The sequence below is a fragment of the Callospermophilus lateralis genome, chromosome 14, assembly GCF_048772815.1.
Source record: "Callospermophilus lateralis isolate mCalLat2 chromosome 14, mCalLat2.hap1, whole genome shotgun sequence".
Lineage (NCBI taxonomy): Eukaryota > Metazoa > Chordata > Mammalia > Rodentia > Sciuridae > Callospermophilus > Callospermophilus lateralis.
In genome coordinates, this window is record NC_135318.1 from 14,921,194 (window position 1) to 14,947,342 (window position 26,149).

The 26,149-nt window shown below is 36.1% G+C and overlaps 1 protein-coding gene across 3 annotated transcripts in view; it reads right to left on the reverse strand.

Moving 5' to 3' along the window:
* Positions 1 to 26,149, reverse strand: part of Ldah (lipid droplet associated hydrolase) — a 91,198-nt gene that overhangs the window by 18,265 nt on the left and 46,784 nt on the right. For 2 of the 3 annotated variants that reach the window (XM_076832939.2, XM_076832941.2), the window contains one exon: positions 10,266 to 10,500. The exons of the other annotated variant lie outside the window; for it this stretch is intronic. In XM_076832939.2, coding sequence (XP_076689054.1) covers positions 10,266 to 10,500 — 235 coding nt within the window. The remainder of the gene's footprint in view (positions 1 to 10,265; positions 10,501 to 26,149) is intronic. 3 annotated transcript variants of the gene reach the window in all.

Sequence of the window (26,149 nt, forward strand, 5' to 3'; positions counted from 1 at the left end):
AATATATGAAGAAGAAAAGATTTTCAAGGCATTGGATATTGGGCGAAGAACCTAGAGAAAACTGAAAATGATGAGGTGACTGTTATAATCATCTTAGCTTGTTGTTTGTGTTGAAAAGTCTTCAGGCTGCAGTACAGGAAGGAGGAATACATGCAGAATTTGGTAATCTCCCCAAGTTGAGGAGAGCATGAGTCTTTTTTTTTATATTCTACATTTTATGATGCACTGATATCTTGGTGGCCTTGCTGACCAGGGGGAGATTACCTCTCTCAGGGATAGTTAGTTCTTTGATTTCCTTGCGAACATGCCTTTCACATGCAAGCCAACCAATCCAAAGTCCATACTCCTTGTTACTTAGGAAACAAGCCAGCAAGTCAGTGTTTTCCCTGTTCTAAATCACCCCAGGGCCAAGTACCAGACAATTAGGGACCATCTCAAAAGTCTAGAGCTTGGCAAAATTATTCAAATTAGCTATCTTAAACTTGCCTCACCCACTCCTTTTCTTGGAACTCTTAGGCCATGTTCACCTGTGTTCCTTCTGCTTTCTGACCCAATGAGGTGCTTACCTGTCTAACCCTGCCTCGTGTAGCATGTCCCCCTGCTCTCCTGGGAACTGTAAGTAACTAACTTCTCTTTCAACACAGTTTGTTTTCATGTCTGTCACTTTACCATACCTGATTAAAACAAATTCCAGGTACATTTTAAAACAAGGAGACAGGACTGACAGTCTAGGGAGGTGAATGTTTTGTTTTTTGATAAGGCAAAATAGTGGGAGGAGAGATCTGCCATGAATGAGGAAAGCTCCAGAGATCTGCAGAGGGTTACCATTTAGTTTCAGCTAAGTATTGGTCAGTATAATCATATGAGAAACAACTAGAAACTGGGGGAAGCATATGTTGATCAGTATTATCTTTAATAGTCCCAAACTGGAAATGACCCGAACACCATCAACACAGAATAAATACACTGAAGTGTAATTCAACCAATGGCAAAGTACAGTGTAATTAAATGAAAAAACCACAGGCAACAAAACAGGTGTACATCACACTCTCCTGCATGAAAGAAGCCAGATATAAAAGGACAAACAAGTGACACAGAGTTCAAAACCAGGCAAAACTAAATAGTATCAGTAGATGTCAAGAGAGTAACTACATTTGGAGATGGTGTAAGAGGGATTAAAGGGGCTTAAAGGGGGCTTCTCAGATCCAGGCAGTGGATCTTAAGTTGGGTGGTAGTTAAGGGAACACTGTATTGATATAATTCATGGGGTACTTTTATAGTTAAACATTTTTCTGTCATTTCTTAATTAAAAACTTAAAATTCAAAGAACTTGTAGAGATTTTTAACACTTTTTTAAAACAAAAGTTTCATCAGGAAATGTGCCCAATCCCTTTATTATGACTCTTATTTTTTTTTTCTTGGTAATTTCCCTCTAAGTATACTCTCCCCTCCACCCATGCCCCCCACACTTAACCAGAACACAAGTTTATTTTCCAGTAATTGCTCTTAGGAAGCCATCTTTGTCATTCCTCAGAAATGCTCTTAATGCAGCACAGTGGTCAGAAATAATAATACCAAATAGAAGTGTAATTTCCTAAGTGGAAAACACATTTCTCTTGGCAATGACTGTCAACAGCATTCCTGGAAACCCAGCAGAATTCAGAGTTTCAAGCACCATAGTGAAGGAAATGTTTAGTACCAGGAATAATGGAAACAAAAACATGAAAGAAAGAATGATTCAGAAGAATGTTAATTGTTTAGTTGCATTAAAAATAAAAATACAAGGGCTGGGGTTGTGGCTCATCGGTAAAGTGCTCATTTAGCACATGCGAGGCCCTGGGTTCAATCTTCAACACCACAAAAAAATAAATAAAATAAATAAATAAAACAAAGGTATTGTGTCCAACTACAACTAAAAAAATACATATTAAAAATAAATAAAAATACAGGTATGAAAAAAGGACTCGCTGAGGAGTCAATCTATTTTATTGGCTACCACCATCTTCTGAAATCTACTTAATGTTCAAATATTACTTTGGGACTTCAACTTAGAGTAGAAGGGCTAAACGGTTTGAAATATCTGAGTGGGGGTTAAAGTTGGAAGACCAGTAGAACCTTAATTTCATAGTTCAAATGTTATCAATGAGCTTTCCAAGTGCACATAATCTATAGCAGAAGGCTGCTTTCTGTTTAATACTGTCACTTATATTGGTGCCATTTTGTCAGTTTGGAAAAATACCAAGTCACCTTCAAGTCCAAGCTAACTTATCTTCTCTATTATTTATACAGGTAGAATGATCTCTCTTTCAAAGAACCACCCACATTCTGCATCTATTTTTATAAGAGCCCTTACTGTGTTAAATTAAACATTTTCCACATTTGTTTCTCCTAGTGCACTGTCAGTAACTTAAGGGCAGGACCTATATTTCATTCATTATTTCCACCATGCTTGACAATTTGGTTTATGGCATGTCTTTGGAAAGAAGGTTATTAACTGAAATAAATTGGAATGGACTGAGGGAGGAGGTAGCGTGGGGCTAGTAGTTTTGGAGGGTGAGGAGGATAAGTCTACCGCCTCATTTGAAGTGGTCCAAGAACTGAGATCACAATGGAGGCCAAAAGGGCTGGGGATGTGGCTCAAGTGGTGGTACGCTCGCCTGGCATGCGTGCGGCCCGGGTTCGATCCTCAGCACCACATACAAACAAAGATGTTGTGTCTGCGATAACTAAAAAATAAATATTAAAATTCTTTCTCTCCCTCTCTCACTCTCTCTTTAAAACAAAAAAACAAAAAAAAAAACAATGGAGGCCAAAAGTGGAGGCCGAAGCACACCAACATTGATAGGCTAAGCTGACAGGTGTTGGTATACAAGTGGGATAAATAATCACAGGATAGAGGGCAGGTCCAGGAGTTTCTGTTGAGATAAGTCAGAAACTAGGCTACATAAGCACTAGTTAGATAGCATCCAGGGACAATAGAGAGACAAATAAAATCACAGGTAATGATCAAATGGAAGGTTTTAAAGAGATGTACGAATAGCTTTCCCAAGCAGAACTTGGGGTTGAGAAGAAAAGTTGTCCTACTATTTTGGGAGTATATGGTCTAGTGCCACTGGGTGATTCCACAGAATACTATGACTTTGTCACCATATTGGGGAGAAAAGGTAATTGGTGCTGAAGCAAAGGGAATTACTGGATACAGGCATAGTGTAATTAGGGCAGTTGAATCATGGAGACAGGAAATCTTTCATGTGTGGTATACACACTGCAGTGTAAAGTGTGATGGTTACTCCTCATCTCTTCTGTCTGAACTATTACTTTTATCACTTTAAGTCTTTAAAGGGGCCGACAGAGTCTATATGTCCAAAATAAATCATGATATTTATAAGGAAAATGATTCTTTTTAAAAATGTATTCCTTATAAGATTTGGTGGATAGAAAAAGGGTTTAGTACATTTATCTCCATGATGATGGAAGGGTGGCTGGGAAGGGAAGTCACTAGTAACAACTAATACAGGTGAAACAGTAACATGTTCTATTTTAAATTCCCCTTAAAATAAAAAAATATAATAATAACCATGGGAACTGAAATGGGCTCTCCCATGAACAGATACATTCAGACATCTTTGCAGAAGGCCAGCAACAATTAAGAAATACACTGTAGACCCTAGTCTGAGGTTTTACCTTGCCAAGGGCTATAAAGTCTGAAGACATTTTGGATAAACATGGCTGTGGTAGATTTTAATCATGGTGGACAGGAAATGGAGTTAACTGCCTTAGTGAGGTGTTTGGTAGGTGATTAAATACATGAAAGATGAGTCTTAAGACTATCTTGTAGGAGGCTGTAGTAGATAATGATGTAATGATCCAAAAGCCAATAAAAATATTCTTCATTTCCCTTGACTTCCTCTAACAAGAGATGAGGAAAGTCAATGTGTGACTTCTCTATATCCCTTTTAAGAAGTGATGTGACAGTTTTGGCTTTTAATCTAGAGGAGAAAGATCCTGGGGAGGACTTCTCTTTCTTAATAACCCAAAGGCTAATTAGGAATAGACCTTTTGCTTTTTTACCTCTCCCCAACTCTTTTTGTTTTCTATTGGAATGTCAAATAGGAGGCCTAGGGAGGCATCATGTAAGCATGAGATGATGAGCATTGGAAAGGTCTACATGCTAAGGCCAACAGAGTGGAAATGTACCAATAACCCACATCCCTGATGGCATCGTGTGGATGATTTTTACTTCATCTTACTACATCTCAATTTCTTGGTGCATGAGAAAAACAGACCTCTCTGTTTTGGCCACTGTTAACTATAGTCAAATTCATAGTTTTCTGTTAACTATAGTCAAATTCATCGCAGCTGATAAAAATAAAGATAGTGCCTTTGAATTTTCTGGGTGTTTTTGTCTGAAGCACAGGGGTTGTTATGCTTAACTTCCATGAGATTCTGGCAATGGAGTGGGGGAGAAAGGTGGCATCATACCACATCTGCACAAATCTAGGGCTTTCCAAGAGAAAGAAGTTGTAGTGGATGACTGAAAAGAGCCTTTCAAGGGTAGCCCCTCCTTGCACATCTTCTGACTATCCCTGAGGGTAAAAGATTTTGGGGGTACAGGGGAGTTAGGAAGGCTGGAGCCAAGCAGGTCTGCATGGTAGCAAAGTCTGGGATTGAGGTCAGATTATGAGACTTAAGTATTCTGGAGACCTAAGCAGTTTCCACTCTGAAATCCATGCACCACTGCCAGCAGAGTAAGGTGGGGTATTCAAAGAGCCATAAAACAGGAGGTTCTGTCAAAAGATTTAGCAGGGCTACATAGGCTCAGAAACTAGGATGAAGCCATTTAACAAGGGGAATTTCTTTAGCGGTTCTTTATTTTTTCCAGGTTGTTTTCCATATTTAGTAATGATGCCAAATGTGGCTTTTAACAATGTAGAAATCAGAACTAAAAGAGAAATTCTCCCATTGTAAAATTTCTGTGTAATATGGAAAAATGTTAATTATTCATTTGATTTATTATGTGTTTCTTTGTAAGCCAGGATTCTGGTTATTATGATCATCCATTTAGTCTGCAAATTGATAACTCACACAAGTGACAGTGCATTCACCCAAAAGAAAAATGCAACCCAAGATACCATATTTTTTTAATAATACAACTTTTTAGACTGAAAGATAATTTTAAAATCTAAGATTTCTTCAGAAAAATACAGTAGGATACTCACAAGTCCATTTGTTTCTAAAAGGGAGATGATATCCTTGCATCAGATTTAATCATTCTTGGCCCTAAATCCAAACACTACAAAAGCCAAAAATGGCTTGTTTTCCCCTTTATTCCTGAATTTGAGGTAGAACTTATATGAATCGTTAAAAACTGCAGTTGGGTTTTATTTTTACAAGCTGCTCACACAAGTGAAAGAATAGGTAGCAAGGGGGTTTCTTCTTAATAAAAAAAAATTAATGTGTTTGAGTTAAAAATACTCTAAGAAATTTGTGATTCTTCAGTGAATCTTGTGTTGTCAGCTCATTAAATAGTTCAGTTCATTAGATGTCATTGTAAATATTTTAAAAAGTTATTTTGATATTGATTAAAGAAAGGAAAAATGTGAAAGTTTCTTTTGCAAGAACATATTCAACAAAGTAACCCACCAGGAATTCTTTATTTCTCTGTGCTATGTTTTTCTAGTTAGGTAACTGAAAGGAATTAAAACATCAATTTAGCCTAATGAAAAGAACTTAGAATATTTTTAAAAAGTTAATTATTTGACCTGTGATACTGCTGAGCTAAAATATATCTTCTTTTAGCCTTGATCAGAAAATCCAATTCAGTTGTCTGAGAAGAAAGTCTACTTCTCATGAGATGGAAGAATATCTACTCTAAAGAAAATATGGAATAGCAAACATTCCATACTTGAAATAAAGGAGGAAAATATCCATGAACGTTCTTTAAAAATAACATTTAAAACAATCTAGTTATACAGATACCACTGGTGAACACTGGTAGTGTTTATGATGCATGCTAACTGGATTAGGGTTACTCTTCTCTGAATGCTGAGTAGGAAATGATGTTTCACACACACCGGAGAAGAACACTAATGCCACAGCACACTAGTCTCCATGAAGGGATGCGCCATCTTTGCCAAAGGGTAGCAGCATTTGAAATACTTGAATATTTTGATTCCTTGAATTTTTCAGAGCTTACAACAACAACAACAAAAATGTGAGTATATAAACTAAAGGATACAGAAGTATAGTTTTTATCTAGATAGGGCAGGATTTATTATCCACTACTTGGACTAGAGAACTTCCTCCATTTGTTTCCATGTGATTTCTCCTGAAGCACAGACATTACATAATGTGCAAACACTGCAAGGCCTGTACAAGTCAAGCTGGCAAGTTAAGGGTCATTGTCTAGATGACAGTCAAGTCACAGAGAAGGAGATCTGCAGGGGGAATATCCAGCTGGACCAGACAGTACCGCTTCTTTCCCCTTGGCAACCCTCCTCTTCATGAAATCTGAAATCATGCCACCAATTCATGTGACTATATGAATATTGGTTACCTTCACCATATATGGGGCATAGGCTCTGACAGAGCCCACTAATCATCTACGAGGGGGTCAGGTCTTCTATTTTGAGCTCTCTCTCAGCTGGGACCGTCTTCCATTTGTAGTAAGCAAGCCAATAGGAGTTGTATAAGGATGGCAAAGGCAAGTCTGGACAAAGCTTGCTTCTGTGAGGGTTGTTGCCAAGAGCAGGCAGAGCGACACGGGATCCAGAGGAAACAGGTGAGAAGAGGTGCCTAGGATATTTGAGACTCTTAGTTAATGATCAGCTTGGGGACACTACTAAGAGACTGAACTAAGTATCCAAGTAGGGAATGAACTGAGAACCCAAAAAAGAAAGAGGACAAGTAATTCTTATCTTCTTTCTCTTTACCCAGTTACACAGATTGGGTAGGTAATGGGAATAAAATGGAGGCTACTGAAGTAATAAATACTTGGATATCAAAAGGCCATATCTAGAGCCAATGAGTTAGAAGACTAGAGAAGGAAAGGATGGAAGATGAGGGCTATTCATTTTCAAGTTTATTTGTTGGAATGAGATGAAAAATGTTCAGTCTGGTTTATAGTACATTTTGCATGTGGCATAACTCTACTATGGTTGTGTGGGAAAGGAAGTCCAAATTCCTCAAGCAACAATGTGGCTGGAAGGCTCTGGTTGTGGTGAATGTGTCTTGTGTCTAACCTGCCTTCTCCCTGTTTCCTGAATTTGGGGCTGCTAGAAGACGTAATTGGAGGTCAATCACTGCAGTTAAAAGGAAGACTCCTTTCTTTCAAGTGTAGTTTTTGGGGCCTGCTTCTCTAACAGGCATTTATAACTTGGAAAAATACCTTTTTATAAATATCTTTTTAAATAAAAAGATAAGTATTTGACTATATGTTATATGTATAATATATTCATAAGTATATAATTGTAATTCATTTTACCTAGACTTTTCATTTGTAAATAAAGAAACAAATACATATTTCTTATATCCCATGTCCTAATTTGGGCTTAGAAAATATTTCCAAGGAGGCATAAGGAAAGCATGGTAGCTGCCTTGGAATGTGCTCTTAGTCCTAGGGCTATGGGTCCTCAACCTTCTCGTGTCTCAAGGATAAAGAACACCTAATTTAGGCAGTCAGAATGAAGAAAACACCTATCCTAGGGAGGAAAATGAAGTCCCCAGCTGAAGAATACTTTTATTTTTATTTTTATTTATTTTTTGGTACTGGGGATTGAACCTGGTGTTTAATCACTAAGCTACATCCCCAGGCCCCCTCCTTTTTTAAAAAAATTATTTAGAGACAGGGTCTTGCTTAGGACCTCACTAAGTTGCTGAGGCTGGCTTTGAACTCATAATCCTCCTGCCTTAGCCTCCTGAACTTCTGGGATTATAGGCATGTGTCACCAGGTCTGGTGAATGCTTTTATTTTTAATTTAATTCTTATTTAAGATAATTTTAGAGTCACATGCAAGTTTTGAGAAATATATGTACCCTTTACTCAGTTTCCTCCAAAGATTACATCTTGCAACACTACAGTATAGTATTACAACAAAGACACTGACACTTATACAGTCAAAATTAAAAAAAAATAATTCCATTACCGCAAGGATCTCTCTTGTTGCCCTTTTATAAACCTACTCATTTCCATCCTTGCCCTCTTTCCATCCTTAACACTTGGCAACTATTAATTTATTTTCCAAATCTGTAATTTTATAATTTTCTGAATGCTATTACATGGAGTCATACCTATGTAAATACTATGCAAATTTGGGGATTTTCCCCCCAACTAAACATAATACTCTAGAGACAGATTACACATTTGTGTGTGTGTGTTAAGAGCTTGTTCCTTTTTATTGTTGAGAGCTTTCTGTGGTATGGCTACATCAGACTTTGTTTAGCCATTCACTCACTGAAAGACATCAGGTTGTTTCCAGTTTTGGGTTATTATGGTCTTTGTGTGAACATAATTCTCATTCATCAGGGATGAATGTCTGTAAATGCAATCGCTAGGTTCAATGGTAGTTGCACATTTAGTGTTTTAAGAAACAAGCTGTTTTTTTCCCTAAGTAGTATATAATTTTATATTATAGAAGCAGAGTATGAGTGATTCAATTTTGCTGCATCCTCACTGGAGTCTGCTGTTGCTATTTTTCATTTCAGCTCTTCTGACAGGTAAATAATGATATTTCATTGTGATCTTAATTTGCATTTTCTTAATGACTAATGACGTTGAATAACTTCTCATGTGCTTACTTGGCATCTGAATAACCTCTTTAGTAAAATGTATGTTCATGTCTTTAATCCGTTTTCTAAGTGGATTGTTTGGATTTTTATTACAAGGCACATTACTGATCTCAAAATATGAAATATGAAACTTTTTGAGCATAGAAGTTTCAGATTTGGGAGAGTTACAGATTTTGAATTTTTGGATCGGGAATGCTCAACCTGTACAGTCTATGCAAATATTTCCCCAAATCCAAAAACCTCATATATCTGAAACATTTTTGGTACCAAGAAAATGCTGGGGGTAGGAGGAGAGGAATCATAAGGGGAATTAAGATGATCTTATTGAAGAACATACAGAAAATTTCACATACGTTTGCCAGAATTTCAAATGTTGCTTTCCATTTGTTCTCAAATAATTTCCAAAGATGAACTGGCCCTGGGAGATCACCTAGTGTAATTCTTAATTTGATCAACAACAGAACCAAAGAAGGAAAGTGACTAAATTGAAGCCACAGATTCAGTCTAGGCTGACCCAATTTGAGAGCTAAGGGTTTTTGGTTTCAGGCAGTGCTGCTCCCACACACCATAAAACCCCTTGTCTGTAAACAGGAGCAAAAGGTGAGGAGTTAGACCAGAGAGTCTTCTTTAAGGGACATCTCCAACTTCAACCTCTGGCAATTTCTATGACTGTCCTCAGCCTTGCTTTCTCTCTCCCTCTCTCATCTTTTTGTCACTACTAGGTTAAGGCTATAATAAAGAATGGGAGTTGGAGAGAGGAGAGAAAAAAATCCACAAATATAGAATATATATTAAGCCATGTATCTGTGATGACTGTTGATAGACACATATTTGGAAAACACCTCACATACTAAGTGTAGCTGCACAGCTGGACAGGGTCCGTGGTTAGTTAATCACTGTGCATGTGATTCTGTGGCATTCTCAATACAGGAGATGATGCTAAACTTTTTTCAGGAGTCCTGCCTTTACCATCAACTAGGGCAAAAAGACAACTGCAGCAGCTACAGTGAAAGACACACTACCTGGCTCTGAACACTGTGGTGTGATGATTAATCCTTTTAGAATTTAAGCTCCCACAACAAGATTTAAAGGAGGAAAATAAAAGCATAACCTGTCTACTCCACTGGAATAGTGGGCCTGGTTTTCTTAGGCTGTTTTTGCAAAACACTGAACCAACAAGGCAAACCCTGGGCTCCTAGGAGGACTCAACACATGCTACGCACTACACACAGAACTGCTTCGAGACTGGAGAATCAGAAGCATAGGAAAAATTAAAGTTTGATGAGGCTTTTCTACCCATTTGCATTACAGAACTCCCTTCACTCACTCCTGTTTCTAATTTATTTATCTCTGGTTTTAAACCTTTGGGGGGGAAATCCAACAAACAACTGCTTGCTTGATATTCATCCTCTGCCTAAGATTTTTCTGTAAATATTTCCTTATTCAACAATAACATATACCTTTTAAAATGTGCTTACCAAGGCAGAACGGTTGTAATATATTCGTCTGTAAAAATTCAGTCTTCAGGTTCATTACTTGAAGGCCCATTCTGATTATCAAGGACTTGATTTTCTCAGGACATGGTTTAAGTAATAAGTAGCCAGTGACATAGAGAGCATATCGAAACCAGCACAGAAATGGAGTGGCAATCCTGCCATTGGGTGACTCAGCCATTCGCTCAATGGTAGGGAATAGCAGAAAGGTGTGAATGACCTAAAATAAACAAACACACTTTGATGAGAGGTTTTCTTAAGGGATAACTCATTCCTTTATTGTTTCTCTATACAATAATGACAAATGACTACATTAGAATATGATTAGACTCCCCTTCAGATTGAGAAGAACCACCACCTATTGCTTTCCCTCTCAATTCATAACCAGTTTGGACAGGATCTAAGGATGTCTCTTGGGATGGTGGGGTTAATTTTCAGGGAGGGGGGATTTGGAGTTGATTATTCAGTTTGTTTGGCTTTTCACTTGTTAGAATGGAGTAGCAACTTCTAAACTCTTTACACATGGACCTTTTGGAAAGCAGAAGTCCTAATAACATTTTTGTTCATGTCTCTTGGTGCAGGGGTGCCTGTATTTTGGTTGGCTCTATTACCTTGATGTCATATGTGTCATATGGTATGGCATGCATATATTCTGCTTAGGAGACAATTCCAATTTTTTTTGGTGCCTTCCTTAAAATTTTATTTTTTATTTGCCTTTTTAGTTATACACGACAGTAGAGTCAATGCTGACATATTTATACAAATGTGGAGAATATCTTAATCTAATTAGGATACCAGTCTTGTGAATGTGTATGATGTGGAGATTCACTGTGGTGTATTCACATATGTACATAGGAAAGTTAGTCAGATTCATTCCACTGTCTTTCCTATTTCTTCCCCCACTTCCCTTCATTCCCTTTTATCTAACCCACTAAACATCTACCCCACCCTTGTGGGTTAGCATCCACATATCAGAGAGAACATTTGACCAAAGTATTTGTACCAGTTATTACCCAGCAGTAGCACATACCCACCAACAGTGTGTCCAATGTACAAAGATTTCAATTTCCCTACATCTTCACCAACACTTATAATCTTGTGCTTTTTAAATAGTCATCCTAACATGTGTTAGTTGATATAGCATTGTGGTTTTAGTTGGCATGTCCTTGATGATTAGCAATGTCAAGCACCTTTTCATATTCCTGAGTGGCCACTGGTATGTTTTCTTTGAAGAAATATCTATTCAAGTCCTTTGCCCATTTTTATATTGGGTTCAGATATTTTTTCTTTTTAATACTCATTATCCTGTGTCTTATTTAAGAAATTCTTCTCTAACCCCAAATCATGAAGATATTATTTTTTCATTTAAAATGTTTCTTTAACTCAACTAAAAGTGGATCAAGGACCTAGGAATTAGACCAGAAACCCTATGCCTAATAGAAGAAAAAGTAGGCCCAAATCTCCATCATGTCAGATTAGGCCCTGACTTCCTTAATAAGACTCCTAAAGTGCAAAGAAATAAAATCAAGAATCAATAAATGGGATGGGTTCAAACTAAAAAGCTTCTCAGCAAAAGAATCAATGAAGTGAAGAGAGAGTCTACAGAATGGGAGCAAATTTCTACCACACACACATCAGATAGAGCACTAATCTCCAGGATATATAAAGAACTCAAAAAACTTAACATCAAAAACAAAAAACAAACAACCCAATCAATAAATGGGCTAAGGAAAAGAACAGATACTTCTCAGAATAAGATATACAATAGATCAACAAATATATTAAAAAATGTTCAACATCTCTAGTAATAAGAGAAATGCAAATCAAAACTACTCTAAGATTTAATCTTACTCTAGTCAGAATGGCAATTATCAAGAATATAAATAACAATAAGTATTGGTGAGGATGTGGTGGGAAAAGCACACTCATACATTGCTGGTGGGACTGCAAATTGGTGCAACCAATCTGGAAAGTAGTATGGAGATTCCTTAAAAAACCTGGAATGAAACCATCATTTGACCCAGCTATCCCACTCCTCAGTTTATACCCAAAGGACTTAAAAACAGCATACTACAGCCACATCAATGTTTATAGCAGCACAATTAACAACAGCCAAACTAAGGAACCAACCTAGATGCCCTTTAACAGATGAATAGATAAAGAAACTGTAGTATATATACACAATGGAATATTACTCAGCGATAAAAGAGAATAAAATTATGGCATTTGCAGGTAAATGGACAAAGTTGGAGAATATCATGCTAATTGAAGTAAGCCAATCCCCCAAAACCAAAGGTTGAATGTTTTTTCTAATAAGTGGATGCTAATCCATAATGGGGGGGGGCATGGGATGAGTGGAAGAATTTTGGATTGAGCAGAGAGGAAGGTGGGGAGGGGAGGGGAGATGGGAGTAGGAAAGATGGTGGAATGAGAAAGACATCATTACTCTAGATACATGTATGATTGCACCAATGGTGTGATCCTACTTTGTGCATAACCAGAGAAGTGATAAATTGTGCTCCATCTGTGTAAAATGAATCGAAGAGCATTCTGCTGTCTTATATAACTGATTAGAACAAATAGATAAATAAATAAATAATTTAAAAAATAGAATGTTTCTTTAATAAATTAGATAGTGTTATCTACAATGTAGGTTTAAACCTTTGGCTATATTTAGCTTCAGTTGTGATCTGGTGCCTTTGATATCAGATATCAGAGATTTCATTTACCAATTCTGTTATGCATTTACACTCCTCCTTCTTTTTTTTTTTAATAATTATTTTTTAGTTGTAGTTGGAAACAATACCTTTATCTTATTTATTTTTATATGGTGCTGAGGATTGAATCTAGGGCCTCACATGTGCTAGGCGAGTGCTCTACCATTGAGCCACCACCCCAGCCCTACACTCCTCCTTCTGAAAGAAGTAAATGCTTCTCCCGTAGTCCCTGAGAGTAAAGGTGGGTTTCATGTCTTTTTCATCTGTAGCCTGTTTGATGGCAATGCCCGAATGTTGAATCTATAAGATATTCCCTGTGATTCTGCCTTCATGGATCTCTTTAATAGAAAACAGGGCCTTGAAGGTCAAAACTGTGGAGGACTTTTTTCTTTCCAGCCATATTTCTTGTTTTTCCTTGGTCATATCACTCAGCTAAGTGCTCAGCTATTTCCTGTAGACTTTTTCCTTTTCTCTCAACAAGAATTGAGATATTTTAGCTATTTCTTTTTTTGGTTATAATAATCTGACCTCCACTGGATTTCCTCCTCTGTCACATAATAAGAACATATTGTTCCTTGAACACCTGTATGACCTTGATGATGAGTGAAAAACATTCTTGGGAGGAGGAAGCAACATTTTCAGACAGTTTTTAAATGTTAGATTGACAATAATGCAGTGCAAATGCTTCTAATGTGTTTTTGGAATAAATGCAGGATTTCAGTCAGAATATGAAAGCGAGATTTTGCTACTCTGGCATCTTCTCAAGTAAAGAGCAGAAGAGGGGGTGCTGGATTGATTGAACTATGATTAATAAATGCTTCATGCGGCATGCAATGGGTACTTGTGATGGAGATGTCATAGGCTTCAGTAAGTCAGCAATGACAGACTCCAAAAGCCACAAATCAGAGCCAGTTGCCTGAATTGTCTTGGGCTTAAGAAATTGCTCATTCTGGATGCCAGTTTCATCATAAACTCCAACTCAGGGCATTCCAACACAGAGAAGGAAAGATCAGCTCTGGAAAGCCAGCACTTTTCTAATGGCTGATCAATTTCTTTTTCCCCTTCTAGCATAACAAAGGGATACAACATTCCTGATTCACTGGTAATCACTACGATGTTGAGGACACAGATAAGCAGAGTATACAGCACAACCATCATAACTAGTCATTTTCAGGTACAGGAACTATAAGCAATGAACACAGCAACTTTCCAGGTCTCCAGAGCTCTGGAGCAGAAATCATCCCACTGTTACATTGAGGTACAGTGGTTATGCCACTATTTCACTTCTGCCTGTTGTCCAAAGATATTTATTTTTTCAGGACTGCTATCAATAGCTCAAATTCATGTTGACTGCTGTCACTTTTAGAGTTGTACCCTATGCCGTTCAGACTGGCAAAATTTAAGAAGTCTAATAATACTAAACATTGAAGAAGATGTAGATCAAGAGGAACTCTAGAACACCACCACATTTATAAAATATTATACTTCTCTCTTCTGTTTTTAAAAGTATAGTTACCTTAGTATATGTCTGGAGCTCACACGGAAAGTAAGTTTTTATTATATTATCTAATGTTAACAGTATAATTTAAGGATCTGATATTTTACTTGGATACTTAACAGCGTGCGTGAAGAGTCAGAGGAAAAAAGAATGAAAAATCTTTCCGTACTCAGGGTAGTGCTACAAACAACCACTTATTTTCCACCTTCAAATTCAGAGTTCTTCTATCTCTTTAAGTTAATTTTAATATTATGAGTCCTTTTATTCTTGAAAGTGCTCTAGATGTTCTGTTGGACTTCAAAAGACTTGATGGATTTCAAACAGGGGTGGTTATGTGAAGACGTAGCTGGTAGAAAAAGGAAGGGCTTCTCATTACCCTGCTGAGGGCTCCTAGGTGAAGGGCTAAGGAGGCTACCTCTCCATCCTGCAGGAAGAGCTTTCCCTATAGGCCAGGGAGTAGATTTCTTGCTAGCAGCTGAGGCAGCAACAAAGAAAACTATGAAGCTGACTTCTCAACTGTGGCTGTGTCCTGGTTTGTCAGTCCCACCTGGAGCTACAGGAACAAGATCTGGTAAAGAAGCCAGGTCAGCCAGTTTACAGTTGCTACAGAGTCCCGGGCAGCCAATATTCCTGAGCAATATCTTGAAAAGCCTGATGGTTTTGCCTTTCACATTTAGGTCCATAATCAACTTGAAACTTATTTCCACGTATGCTATGAAATATGGGTCTCATTTAATATTTTACCATATGGAAACCCAATTGTCCTAGCACGATTAACTGCAAAGGCTGACCTATCCCTGCTTTTCTGAATGATACTCATGTTGTAAATCCTGTATATGTGTGAATGGACCCAAGTTAGGGATGTTTAATTTGTCCCACTAGCCTAGTTTTTCTAACTCTGTGCCAAGATCACAATGTCATATTTACTAAAGCTTCATATATATTTTGACAGTTGGTAGGGTAAGTTTATTTCATCATCTGGTTCTTCAAGAATGCCATGGAGTCCAGTGTGGTGGTATGCACCTGTAACCACAGCTACTCTAGAGGCTGAAGCAGAGGACTGCAAGGTTGAGGCCAGCCTAGGTAACTTAGCAAGACCCTGTTCAAAATGAAATATAAAAAAGGGTTGGGGATGTAGCTCAGCAGTGGAGTGCTTGCTCAGCAAGCACAAGGCCCTGGATTTAATCCCTAGTCTCACACACACACACATACACATACACACACACACACACACACACACACACATGAATGCCTTAGATATTTCTGGCTCTCTGCATATTGTAAACACTTCAGCAGTGGCTATCCAAATTCTACAAGCTTCTTTTGTGATTCTGATTGGGACTGTCTATCCTAAATTCAATAATACCTGAGTTTTCTAGTACATGAACACAGGATAGTTCTTCCTCTACTGTAAATCTTCCTTAATGTCTGTAAAAGACATTGTAGACAAGGACCTATAGTCATCCTCCACTTTTGTCAGGTTTTCAAGATTTTATTATTTATTTTAAGGTTATTTTAAGGGTATCCAAAAGTTTCACTTCCTAAATGGTGGTTGGTGATATAAGACAAATAATATTTACATGTTGAATTTGTGTCAAGCATACTTACTCAAGTGTCTTTCTAGATCTAATAACTTGTTTGGAGATTTCTTGAATTTTCTAAGCACACACCCATATCATCCACAAATAATGACAATGTTGTTTCTTCCTTTAAAATTCGTGTCTTTTATTTCTTTTACTTACTGAGTTGGCCCAAACCTTAAGTAAAATACTGAACAGAATAATTCTTTTTTATTTTTATTTTTGTAGTTGGAGATAGACAGAATGCCTTTATTTTATTTTATTTTATTTTTTTTATGTGGTGCTGAGGATCGAGCCCAGTGCCTCATGCATGCTAGGCAAGAACTCTGCCACTGAGCTACAGCCCCAGCCCCTGGAATAATTCTTATTCTCAATCTCAAAGGAAAAATTTTCAGCATCATCACTTGAATTAGCCAGTATATTAAAATATGAGTGAAGGTTTTCTAGAGATGTATTTTGTCAGATTAGAAATTTTTTTCCTCTATTCCCAATTTGAAAATTGCTTTTTGAAATCCTAAATGGATGTTAGTTTCATCAAATGCTTTTTCTGTATATCTAGATGATAATGTGATTTTTCCACTTTCATTTATTAATGTGATAAACTACCATACTAACTTTCTCTTGTGAAAGTAAACTTCCACTCTTGAGATAAACATACATTGGTCATTGTACTAGTTTTATGAATGCTACTATATTTGGTTTCCTAATATTTTGTATAAGATTTTTGTACATTAATGAGTAATTCTGTTCTGTAGATTTCTTTTCTCACATTATTTTTTTCAAGGTTTTGGATACAAAAATTTTGCTATTTTGAAAAACTAAGTGAGGAAGCATGACTCCCTTTTCCATTATCCTGAAAATTTAGTAAAATAACAAAATTGTTTATTTTCTGAATATTTGGTAGAACTCACCAGTTGAAGCATCTGGGCTTAGAGTTTTATTTTTAGAAAGAGTTTTGACTATGGATTTATTTAATTTCTTTAATAGTCTTCTTGCACCTGTTTTGGTGTTATCTTTTTCTATGGATTTATCCATTTTATTTAAATTTACAACTTATGGCATAAATTTATTTCTAATATCCTGCTATTATACTTTAATTTATGCACTACCAGTAGTGATGGTGTTACCACTTTCAAAATATTTTATGAATATGAAGTGACTCTTCATTTCTAGGAATGTTTTCTCCTTAGGGTTTATTTTATTTAATGTTAACATAGTTTTCTTTTGGTGAGAATTTGCAAGATACATCCTTTTCCATTCTTCTACTTTCTACATTGCTATCACCTTATGTTTATAGGATATAGTTGGATTTCTCCATAAAATCTCATATTTGTCTTTTAATATAATTTAGTACGTTAAATGAATTTCCATCTAAAGTCATTGCTTATATTTGAGGTCTAAATCTAAGATGTAAATCTCAAACCTTATTCTGCACTTTAAGTTTTTCATACTCCAATATTATTATTTTTTATTCTTTCTCCTCTTTCTTTTCTTTTTCCTCCTCCTTTGCCTCCCCTCTTTCTTTCTTCTTTTTTTCATAGTACTGGAGACTGCATTTACAGCACTGTACCTCTGGGCTTCATCCCTGGCCATTTTTTTTCATTTTGTACAACTATTTAATAGTAATGAAACTATTTATTTAAACATGGTTTTTAACTGTTCAAAGTCATCATCTGGATTTATCTATGTGAATCCACTATTAATGTGATTTCTAGACCTGTAATAACTTGAAATATTTGTGTTTATTAAAAGGTAAAACTGCATTAATAATTTCATTAATTAAAAATTTAAGCATGTAAATAAAATTAAGGCATGGGACATTTTTGAAAGCAAAATAGTATATGAGAACATTATATAAATATCATGAAAGGCTTATACATAATGACTGAACATGCTTCCTTCTGAAGGGTGTGGAAGAATTCAATCACAAATAGCACTATACAACTAGTGACTCAGTATAAAAAAATTCTTCCAAATATGCCCAATGTTATCAATCCTTTATAAACACTAGGAAATGTATACCATCAACTTGGCTGACAAAGAGTTCCAATGCCTAAGAGGCTTAACACTCATCTCTCAGTCATGGCTGCATAACCTCCCTGGCCATTTTTATCTTTTATTTTGAGTCAGGATCTTACTAAGTTGCTGATGCTGGCCTCAAACTTGTGATCCTCTTGACTCCATCCTCCCAAGTGGCTGGGATCAGAAGTGTGCACCACTATGTCTAGCTTATTTTTTCTTCTTTCTTACTATTTTTTGAATAGAATCTTGTAAAAAATATGCAAATCTATAAATGTGACAAACCCTATTAACAGAATGAACAAAAATCACATGATCATCTCAATAGATGGAGAAAAAGCATCTGACAAAATTCAACATTTTTTCATGATAGAAACTCTCATCAACAAATTAGGTATAGAAGGAATGCATATCATACCAAGGCCATCCATGACAAGCCTACTGCTAACATCATATTCAATGGTGAAAAGTTAAATTTTTCCTCAACATCAGGAGTGAGACAAAGATGCCCACTCTCACTGCTTCTACTTAACATAATAATAGTAGTTGCAGCCAAAACAAGCAGGATAAAGAAATGAAAGGCACTAAAATTTGGGGGGAAAAATTAAATTGTTCCTGTTTGCAGATGAAATGATCTTATATAGAAAGAAACCTAATGACTCCACCAAGAATCTGTTAGAATAAACAAATTCTGTAAAGTTTTAGGATACAAAAATCAGTACCATTTCTATACACTAACAACTACCCAAAGAAGAAATCAAGAGAATAATTTCAGTTATAAAAGCTTATGAAAAATAAACGAATAAAATACTTTAGAATAAACTTAACCAAGGAGGCAAAAGACCTGTAGACTGAAAATGACAAAACACTGATGAAAGAAACTGAGGAAGATACAAATAAATTGAAAGATGTTACTCTGTGTTCATGGATTGAAAAAATTAATATTGTTAAAATATATACTACCTAAAGCAACCTATAGATTCAATGTAATCCCTATCAAAACCTCAATGACATTTTCACAGAAATATAACTACTCTAAAATATGCACAGATTTTAGATGCAAATAGCCAAATAATCTTGAACAAAAAGATTGAAGCTGGAAGCATCAATTACCTGACTTCAAAAATACACTACATGAGCCAGAGGTTTAGTTGGCAGAGCACTTGCCAAGCATGTGTGAGGCCCTGGGTTTGATGGCAAGCATTGCAAAACAAAAAAACCAAACAAACACTACAAAGTTCTAGTAATCAAAACAGCCAGATACTGGCATGAAAAATAGACACATAAACCAACAGAACAAAATATAGCACCCTCTACACATTTACAGTCAATTGATTTTTAACAAAGGTGCTAAGAACATACAATGGAAAAAGAACAGTCTCTTCAATAAATAATGTTGGAGAAAACAGATATGCTCATGCAGAAGAATGAAATTAAACCCTTATCTTGCAATATATGCAAAACTGTAAAACATAAAAGACATAAAATTGTAAAACTACTAGAAGAAAACATAAGGTTTTCAGTTCTGTGAAATTGTGTAAACAATGGTTTTTTTGAATATGATCCCCAAAGAGACAACGAAAACAAAAAGAGACAAATGGGATTATTAAATGGGATTACATCAAACAAGGAAATAATCAACAGAATGGAGAGACAATTTACCAAATATAAGAAAATATTTGCTAATCACACATCTGACAAGTGGTTAATATCCAAAATATATAAGAAATTCAAACAAGTCAAAAGCAAGAAACAAGTAACTCTAATCATTGGATACGATGTTAGCAGTGGATTAAAAATGGGCACAGGACCAGAATAGATACTTCTCAAAAAGACACACCAACAGCCAACAGATACATAAGAAAATGCTCAACTTCATTAATCATCAATGAAATGCAATATTAAAGCACAATGAGATACCACCTCATTCCTGTTAGAATGGCTATTATCAATAAGAGGAAAGATAAGTGCTGGCTACAATGTAGAGAAAACTTGCTTTCTAGAGAAGATATTCAAAACCAGAACTCTTAGGTACTATAAAATTCTTTATTAGGAAAGTAAAACTAAATTATATACTATTATACTCTATTTCTGAGTGCAGATAATATGCTAAAACATTTTACAAACATTTTACATAGGAAAGTTAGAAATTAATATTCTTGTTTTTTTTCCACTTGGCAAATAGTTATCCAGTATAATCAATTAATTAAAACAATCTGTTTGCCAAGAAGTCTGATCATTTAGTCTGGTATGGTAACTCATTCCTCATTTTAATTTTGAGTTGATTCACTTCAAAATGAAGGGTTTCCTTATTATGTTTATGAAAATGTCCTCAAAGATTTAGAGAATATAGATGGCTAATTCAGTTACTGTCAAACTAAAAAATGTACCACACAGATTCCATGTTAGTTATGTAACCAATAATACATAAGAAACTTTAGACTGATCAAATCAGCTGGCAGAAACAGGAAGAAATCCATTACTTTTATAAATGATCCTTTACTGTGACCCATGTTAAACAAAACTGCATGCAAGCGAAACTAAACATACATGAGCAACCACAGGGCTATATCTGGTTGATCTATATCAATAACAAATTGAGAATTAAAGTGCACTCTGAAATCATAGGAATGGACCAAAACAATAAGGAAGTTCTAATATGTACTCTGAATGCCTCATTGCCTCGCAAAAATACAAAACCAAAGACTGTTTATCACAACTAATAAGTTTTCCTCTCTTACCTTTGTAGAACAACAATTGTAACCTGTTAGGTGAAACTTATACTTTTCTTAAATATCATAATGATAATTTCAATAAAATTTATAGTCTAAATTTTATAGTATAAGTCAAAGTAATAGGAAATTCCTTTATTTTTTATATAGAAACCTACTAGCAAAAATAAAAAAAAATCACTCAGGTCAAGGAAGTGTACCTAATTTTGTACCACAGCTGTGCAGAGAAGGTTTCCAAATCTTTGTACATGACAAAATATTTTCTTATATTACTGTCTCATTAAAAAAAGAACTTCTACGCTGGCCAATTTACTCTATTCTAAGAAAACATTTTCACATATTTCACATTCTCATTAGAAATCTGCCACAGTCAACTTTTGATAATGAAGCACAACAATGTCTTCAACAGTACAGGAAAGTAAATATGCACAATGGGACTTTTTATATTGGATACACTTATGGGGATTAGTGACAATATTCTGGTGCTCATATTTCTTGAATTTATTACTATTATTAATCATTCTTCAGAATGGAAGGTAAGAAACAACTTAAGGTGTGGCCATAAGGTAAAGAGTATGATGTTACAGTGTAGTTTGTATGTATGTTTCATTACATAAAATTTTTTAAAAAGGCAGAATAAACCGAAAAAAATTCTTTATAAACTTTACTGTATAGTTAGCTTATTATAGAGGCATCCATTTTCCTGGGAGAAAAACAATGCCTATATGTTATGACCAAGTGAGGAAAAACAATGACTATATATGTTATGACCAAGTGAAGCCACAACAAATTGTACCTCAACCTCTTCAAAAGAACAGCATCACTGCTATCCTATCTATTTGTTTATTAGGTTGGATTGCCTGCTTCAGTAAAGGCACTGTTTCCCTCTCTACAGGCTGAAAATGGAGCACACAGTTTTTCTTCTTAAATGATTGCCAACAGTGTTTAAAGCATGTCTTAACAAACATATAACATAATTCAGACAGCCATCAAAGACAAAGTTGCTAACAGTCAAAGTCTAGATCTAGAAATAATCCCAGTTTACCTCTTCTCCTCATAAGGTCAGGTATTCCTCTCCTTAGTATCAGACTGAAAATACAAGTCTATTTGGCTTATTTAATAAGTATGCAGTTTATAAGCTGCAAATGCCATTATATTTTAATCACTGAGAGCTTGCTTTTTGAGATATTATATTCTGTCTTTAAAATTTCATATGTAAGATAGGAATATACTCCACAGTAGGGAAGTACTTAGAATGACAGTAATAATGATTATTTAATGTTCTCTAGGCACTACATTAATACTCTACACTTATGATCATCTTATTTGTTATACTTGTTATCCTATTTAATAAAAACAACAACCCTCCAAAGTTTCCTTTTTCATAGACGAAAAACCTGAGGTTCAGCTATGAAGTAACAAAGATGAGACCTGAACTTCAGAGCCCATGTCATTAACCATTAAATATGCTATACACAAGAATTTCTTTGTAATAGTTATTGTTTGGAAACAAAATTTCTTATGTTTGAACGAATAACTATCACTATTGTTAAACATGGGCTGTCTTTACAAGTATCTCAAATCATTTTGCCTCAGAAATAACTAAGCCCATCTTCTAAGAAATAAAGCATTAAATCTTTCAACTACTGATTACTGGAACAAAAATTATGCTGTTTCAATATGTTCTGGTTATTATGGTATTCAAGAATAATATTTTTACCGTTTTCCATTCATTTGAATGATACTCAGACCTCCTGGGGCAGAAATTTTACTACATTTTAATTATCTGAATGTAAAAAGTCCTTTTAAGTATTTAATCTACATGCCAAGATTGCTAATTACCAAGACTGCTTGCATATTTGCAGAGATCTTTATATAACTTATGATTACACAAATATTTGAAACTTTCAAAAAATTTTTCTACATCCCCATTCTTCTCCAGCTTTTATCACTTTATGTACTTTACATTTCCTTCATTTTGAATGCAAAATGCTCTTCTCTCAGTTTGAGATCTCTTGGAATCCACTTTATTTTGAGTCTTTCTGATTCAGAATCACTATGAGTTCACTCAGAAAATATCAATTTCATAGGTTCACTGAAGATTATTCTTTACAAGCTGCTCTGTAGCATAATAATCTCTCATGGAGACAGTGTTCTCTGTAGACTCAGAATTCAGTGAATGATGACAACTGCAAACCCCCCCTCACATCTACAGCTACAAAATTCTCACATTAACTACTGTGGCCTTTTTCATGATTCCCAATGGCAAAGCTATACAGAATGTGAAAGGATGGTGATGTTGACCAAGAAACACAAGCTTTTCGACCAAGAGAGTGACAAAATGGAGAGTCCCATAATCAGAGGCATATACTCAGCAGAAAGCACCAGACAGTGAGGGATTTCTGCCATAGAAGCTGTCACAGAACACTCTCAACTTCTTAGATATCAACTGGAAGGCACATAGTATAGCTCTCTAGCTGCATTTTATATGGAAAAGAATAAATCCATCAGTTAGGACAGTAAGGCCCCAGGAGAGAGACTATAACTCGGCAACATAGTTAACTCAGAGGCCAAAGGTAAGGCCCAAGCAACTAAAGAAAGTACACCTATTCCCAGTAGCCTGTTTCAAGAGTAGGATCCGTTTTATTCAGTTGAGGGAAAAATTAAAGATGTGTCCAGCTTCATGAGGTCAGCATCCCTCCTGGTGGTGATGGCCCGGTCCTGCCACTGCCTCTCTCAACTCGGAGCTCTCAGCTGCTACAGAGCTTGGAAGACCTGCCTTCCCTGACAGGACTGGACAGCATTCCTGACACCCTGGAGGCACTGTCACTGGCCCTCAAGAATACTTGGCCAATAAATAGGACAGACTACCGGTTTATCAATCAAAAATGCTGGTGTAAGTCCCAGGTAGCCTTGGGCTGGGAGGTGTTGGTGGCATCAACAAACAGGGGTCTGAGGCCACTGACTTCTCTAGTCCCGGGTGGGGGGTGGGAGGGGGCTGTGTTCTGTGGCCACAGACTTCACCAGGGGAGATCTCCAGAGCAATTCCTGGAGTCATCTCTTGGAAGCCACCAACTAGGGCCAGTAAGGATAGGGTGTAGTATAACTTGAGGGGTGCCTGAGGAAAAAGGGGAGGGCTTCCGAGGTTGCAAGTGCCCTCTGTACTGCAATACCTCAGGTTCTTCAAAGTGTCAGTGTACATCTGAGAAATTAAAAAAAGAAGCCTAATTCTAAGTGGTCACTAGCACCTGAGGAGCAGCTGATCATTTTGTAACAGAAGACAATGATTTTAAGTAATACTAACTGAGCTCGTTCTTATATCTTGTTAAATTTCTCACAATACTCTGGGAGAAAAAAGAAAAATAAAGCAGACCTAATCTTTCAAGTCTCTCAAAGCCACCTCTACATCACTATAGCTAATGGTCAATTCTCAGTCCTCATGTAATGTGAATTTATGAAATATCCAACAGAGTAAATCATTCTGTTCTTGATGTATTATTTCACTTGGCTCCAAGGATACTACATTGACTGGGGTTTCCTCTCACTTTTTCAGTTTCTCCTTTTCAATTGCCTTTGACAGCTGACACCCCAGACTTAAAAAATTCTTATTTATTTACTTTGAGTGTGTGTGTGGGGGGAGGTATGCTAAGAATCGAATCTAGGGCCTTGAAACCAGGGCCTTATACATGCCAGGCAAGCCCTCTATTACTGAGTTCTACCTCCAGCATTTTTTAAAAAGTGACTTCCTACTCTCCATTTCTACTTGCAATGCCTAACCATCTCAATTTTAGTATTCCAAAATGAAACATTTGATCTATCCTAAAGCTAATCTACTCAGTCTTTCTTAATTCAGTTGATAGCCTAAAACTTTACAGTTATCCTTAGTCCTCCCTTTCGTTCACATTCCATATTTAATCAATTAGGAAATTCTTTGGTTTTCTTTTCAACATATTTGCCGAATCAGATTCCTTTTTTGATAACCTCAACTGTTACCTCTATGGTCTACTTCATATACACCCCATCATCTCTCACCTGAATTATTGCAATGCCCTCATCACTGGCCTCCCTGCTTACATTCTTGTTCTCTTACAGTCTATTCCAAACACAGCAATGAGAATGTTCCTCTTAAAATCCAAGTCATATATCACTCTTCTGCTTAGAGTAAAAACAAAGACTTTTTAGACAACTTTCCTATTATTCCACACTATTCGTTTATTCCAGCCAACCTGGCCTCCTTGCTGTTCCTCAAACATAAGCATACTCTTGGCTTAAAGCCTTTGTGATAACTATTTCTGAACCTGGAATCCCTGTCCCCTAGACAGGCACATAGCTAATTCCCCCTGCTGCAAATCATTTCTCAAAGAGGTCTACTGACCAACTAGCTTAATATGAAAGTCAGGTTGAAGGATTAGCATTGGTCAAATATGGAACAATTTTATCTCCAAAATAATTAATTACAATAATGATACATCTTTAATAAATCAAATTCACAAGTCCATGCTGATAAATATATACATATATACATATACACATACATAAATACATACAATGTGGGGGAAAGTAGGGCTTATAGAAGACTGAGACAACTGGTCCCCCATGGAGAGAATACTAGAGTTGGAAATTAGTTTTGCAATCATCATGGCAAAGATTTGATTAGGTAAGAACAGACAATGGATGTTAAATACAGGAGAAAATTTTGATTAAAAAAAAAGGATGTTGCCATGATCTTAAAAGTGTCTCCCCAGAGATTATTAATTGTTAGGAAAAAAGTAACAACTCTACAGTGGAGAAATTTTGGATACTTTGATTGGGTGATCAAAAGTAACATCACCAATGAGCAGCAGCTGAACATTATGTGCCCACAGGTGTAACCCTGAGAAGGACACAGTATCACTTCTGTGGTAATGAAGACAGCCTCAGTTTAATCAAAAGGGAACATGAGACAAATGCAAGATTAAGAATGTTCTTTTTTTACTTGCCCGCCCCCCCCCCCCAAGTGACTATATTCTTCAAAATGTCAGTTTCATGAAAAAACAAAGAAATGCTTTGAGATGTTTCAGATCAAGGGAGAATACAGAGACATGAAAATTAAATGTGATACCTGATTTCAGATGGGGTCTCATACTCGGGGACAGGGGATCAAGGGCTTTAGTGGGTCAAACAACAAATTGAAATATGGAGACAAACTAAAGTACTACATCAATATTAAGTTTATTAAAGTTGATAACTGTTCTGTGGTTAAAAGAGAATAACCCTATTCTTGCAAACTATACTCTTAAGGATGTATTTAGGGATGAAAGATACATTCAACTCAACCCCAGAC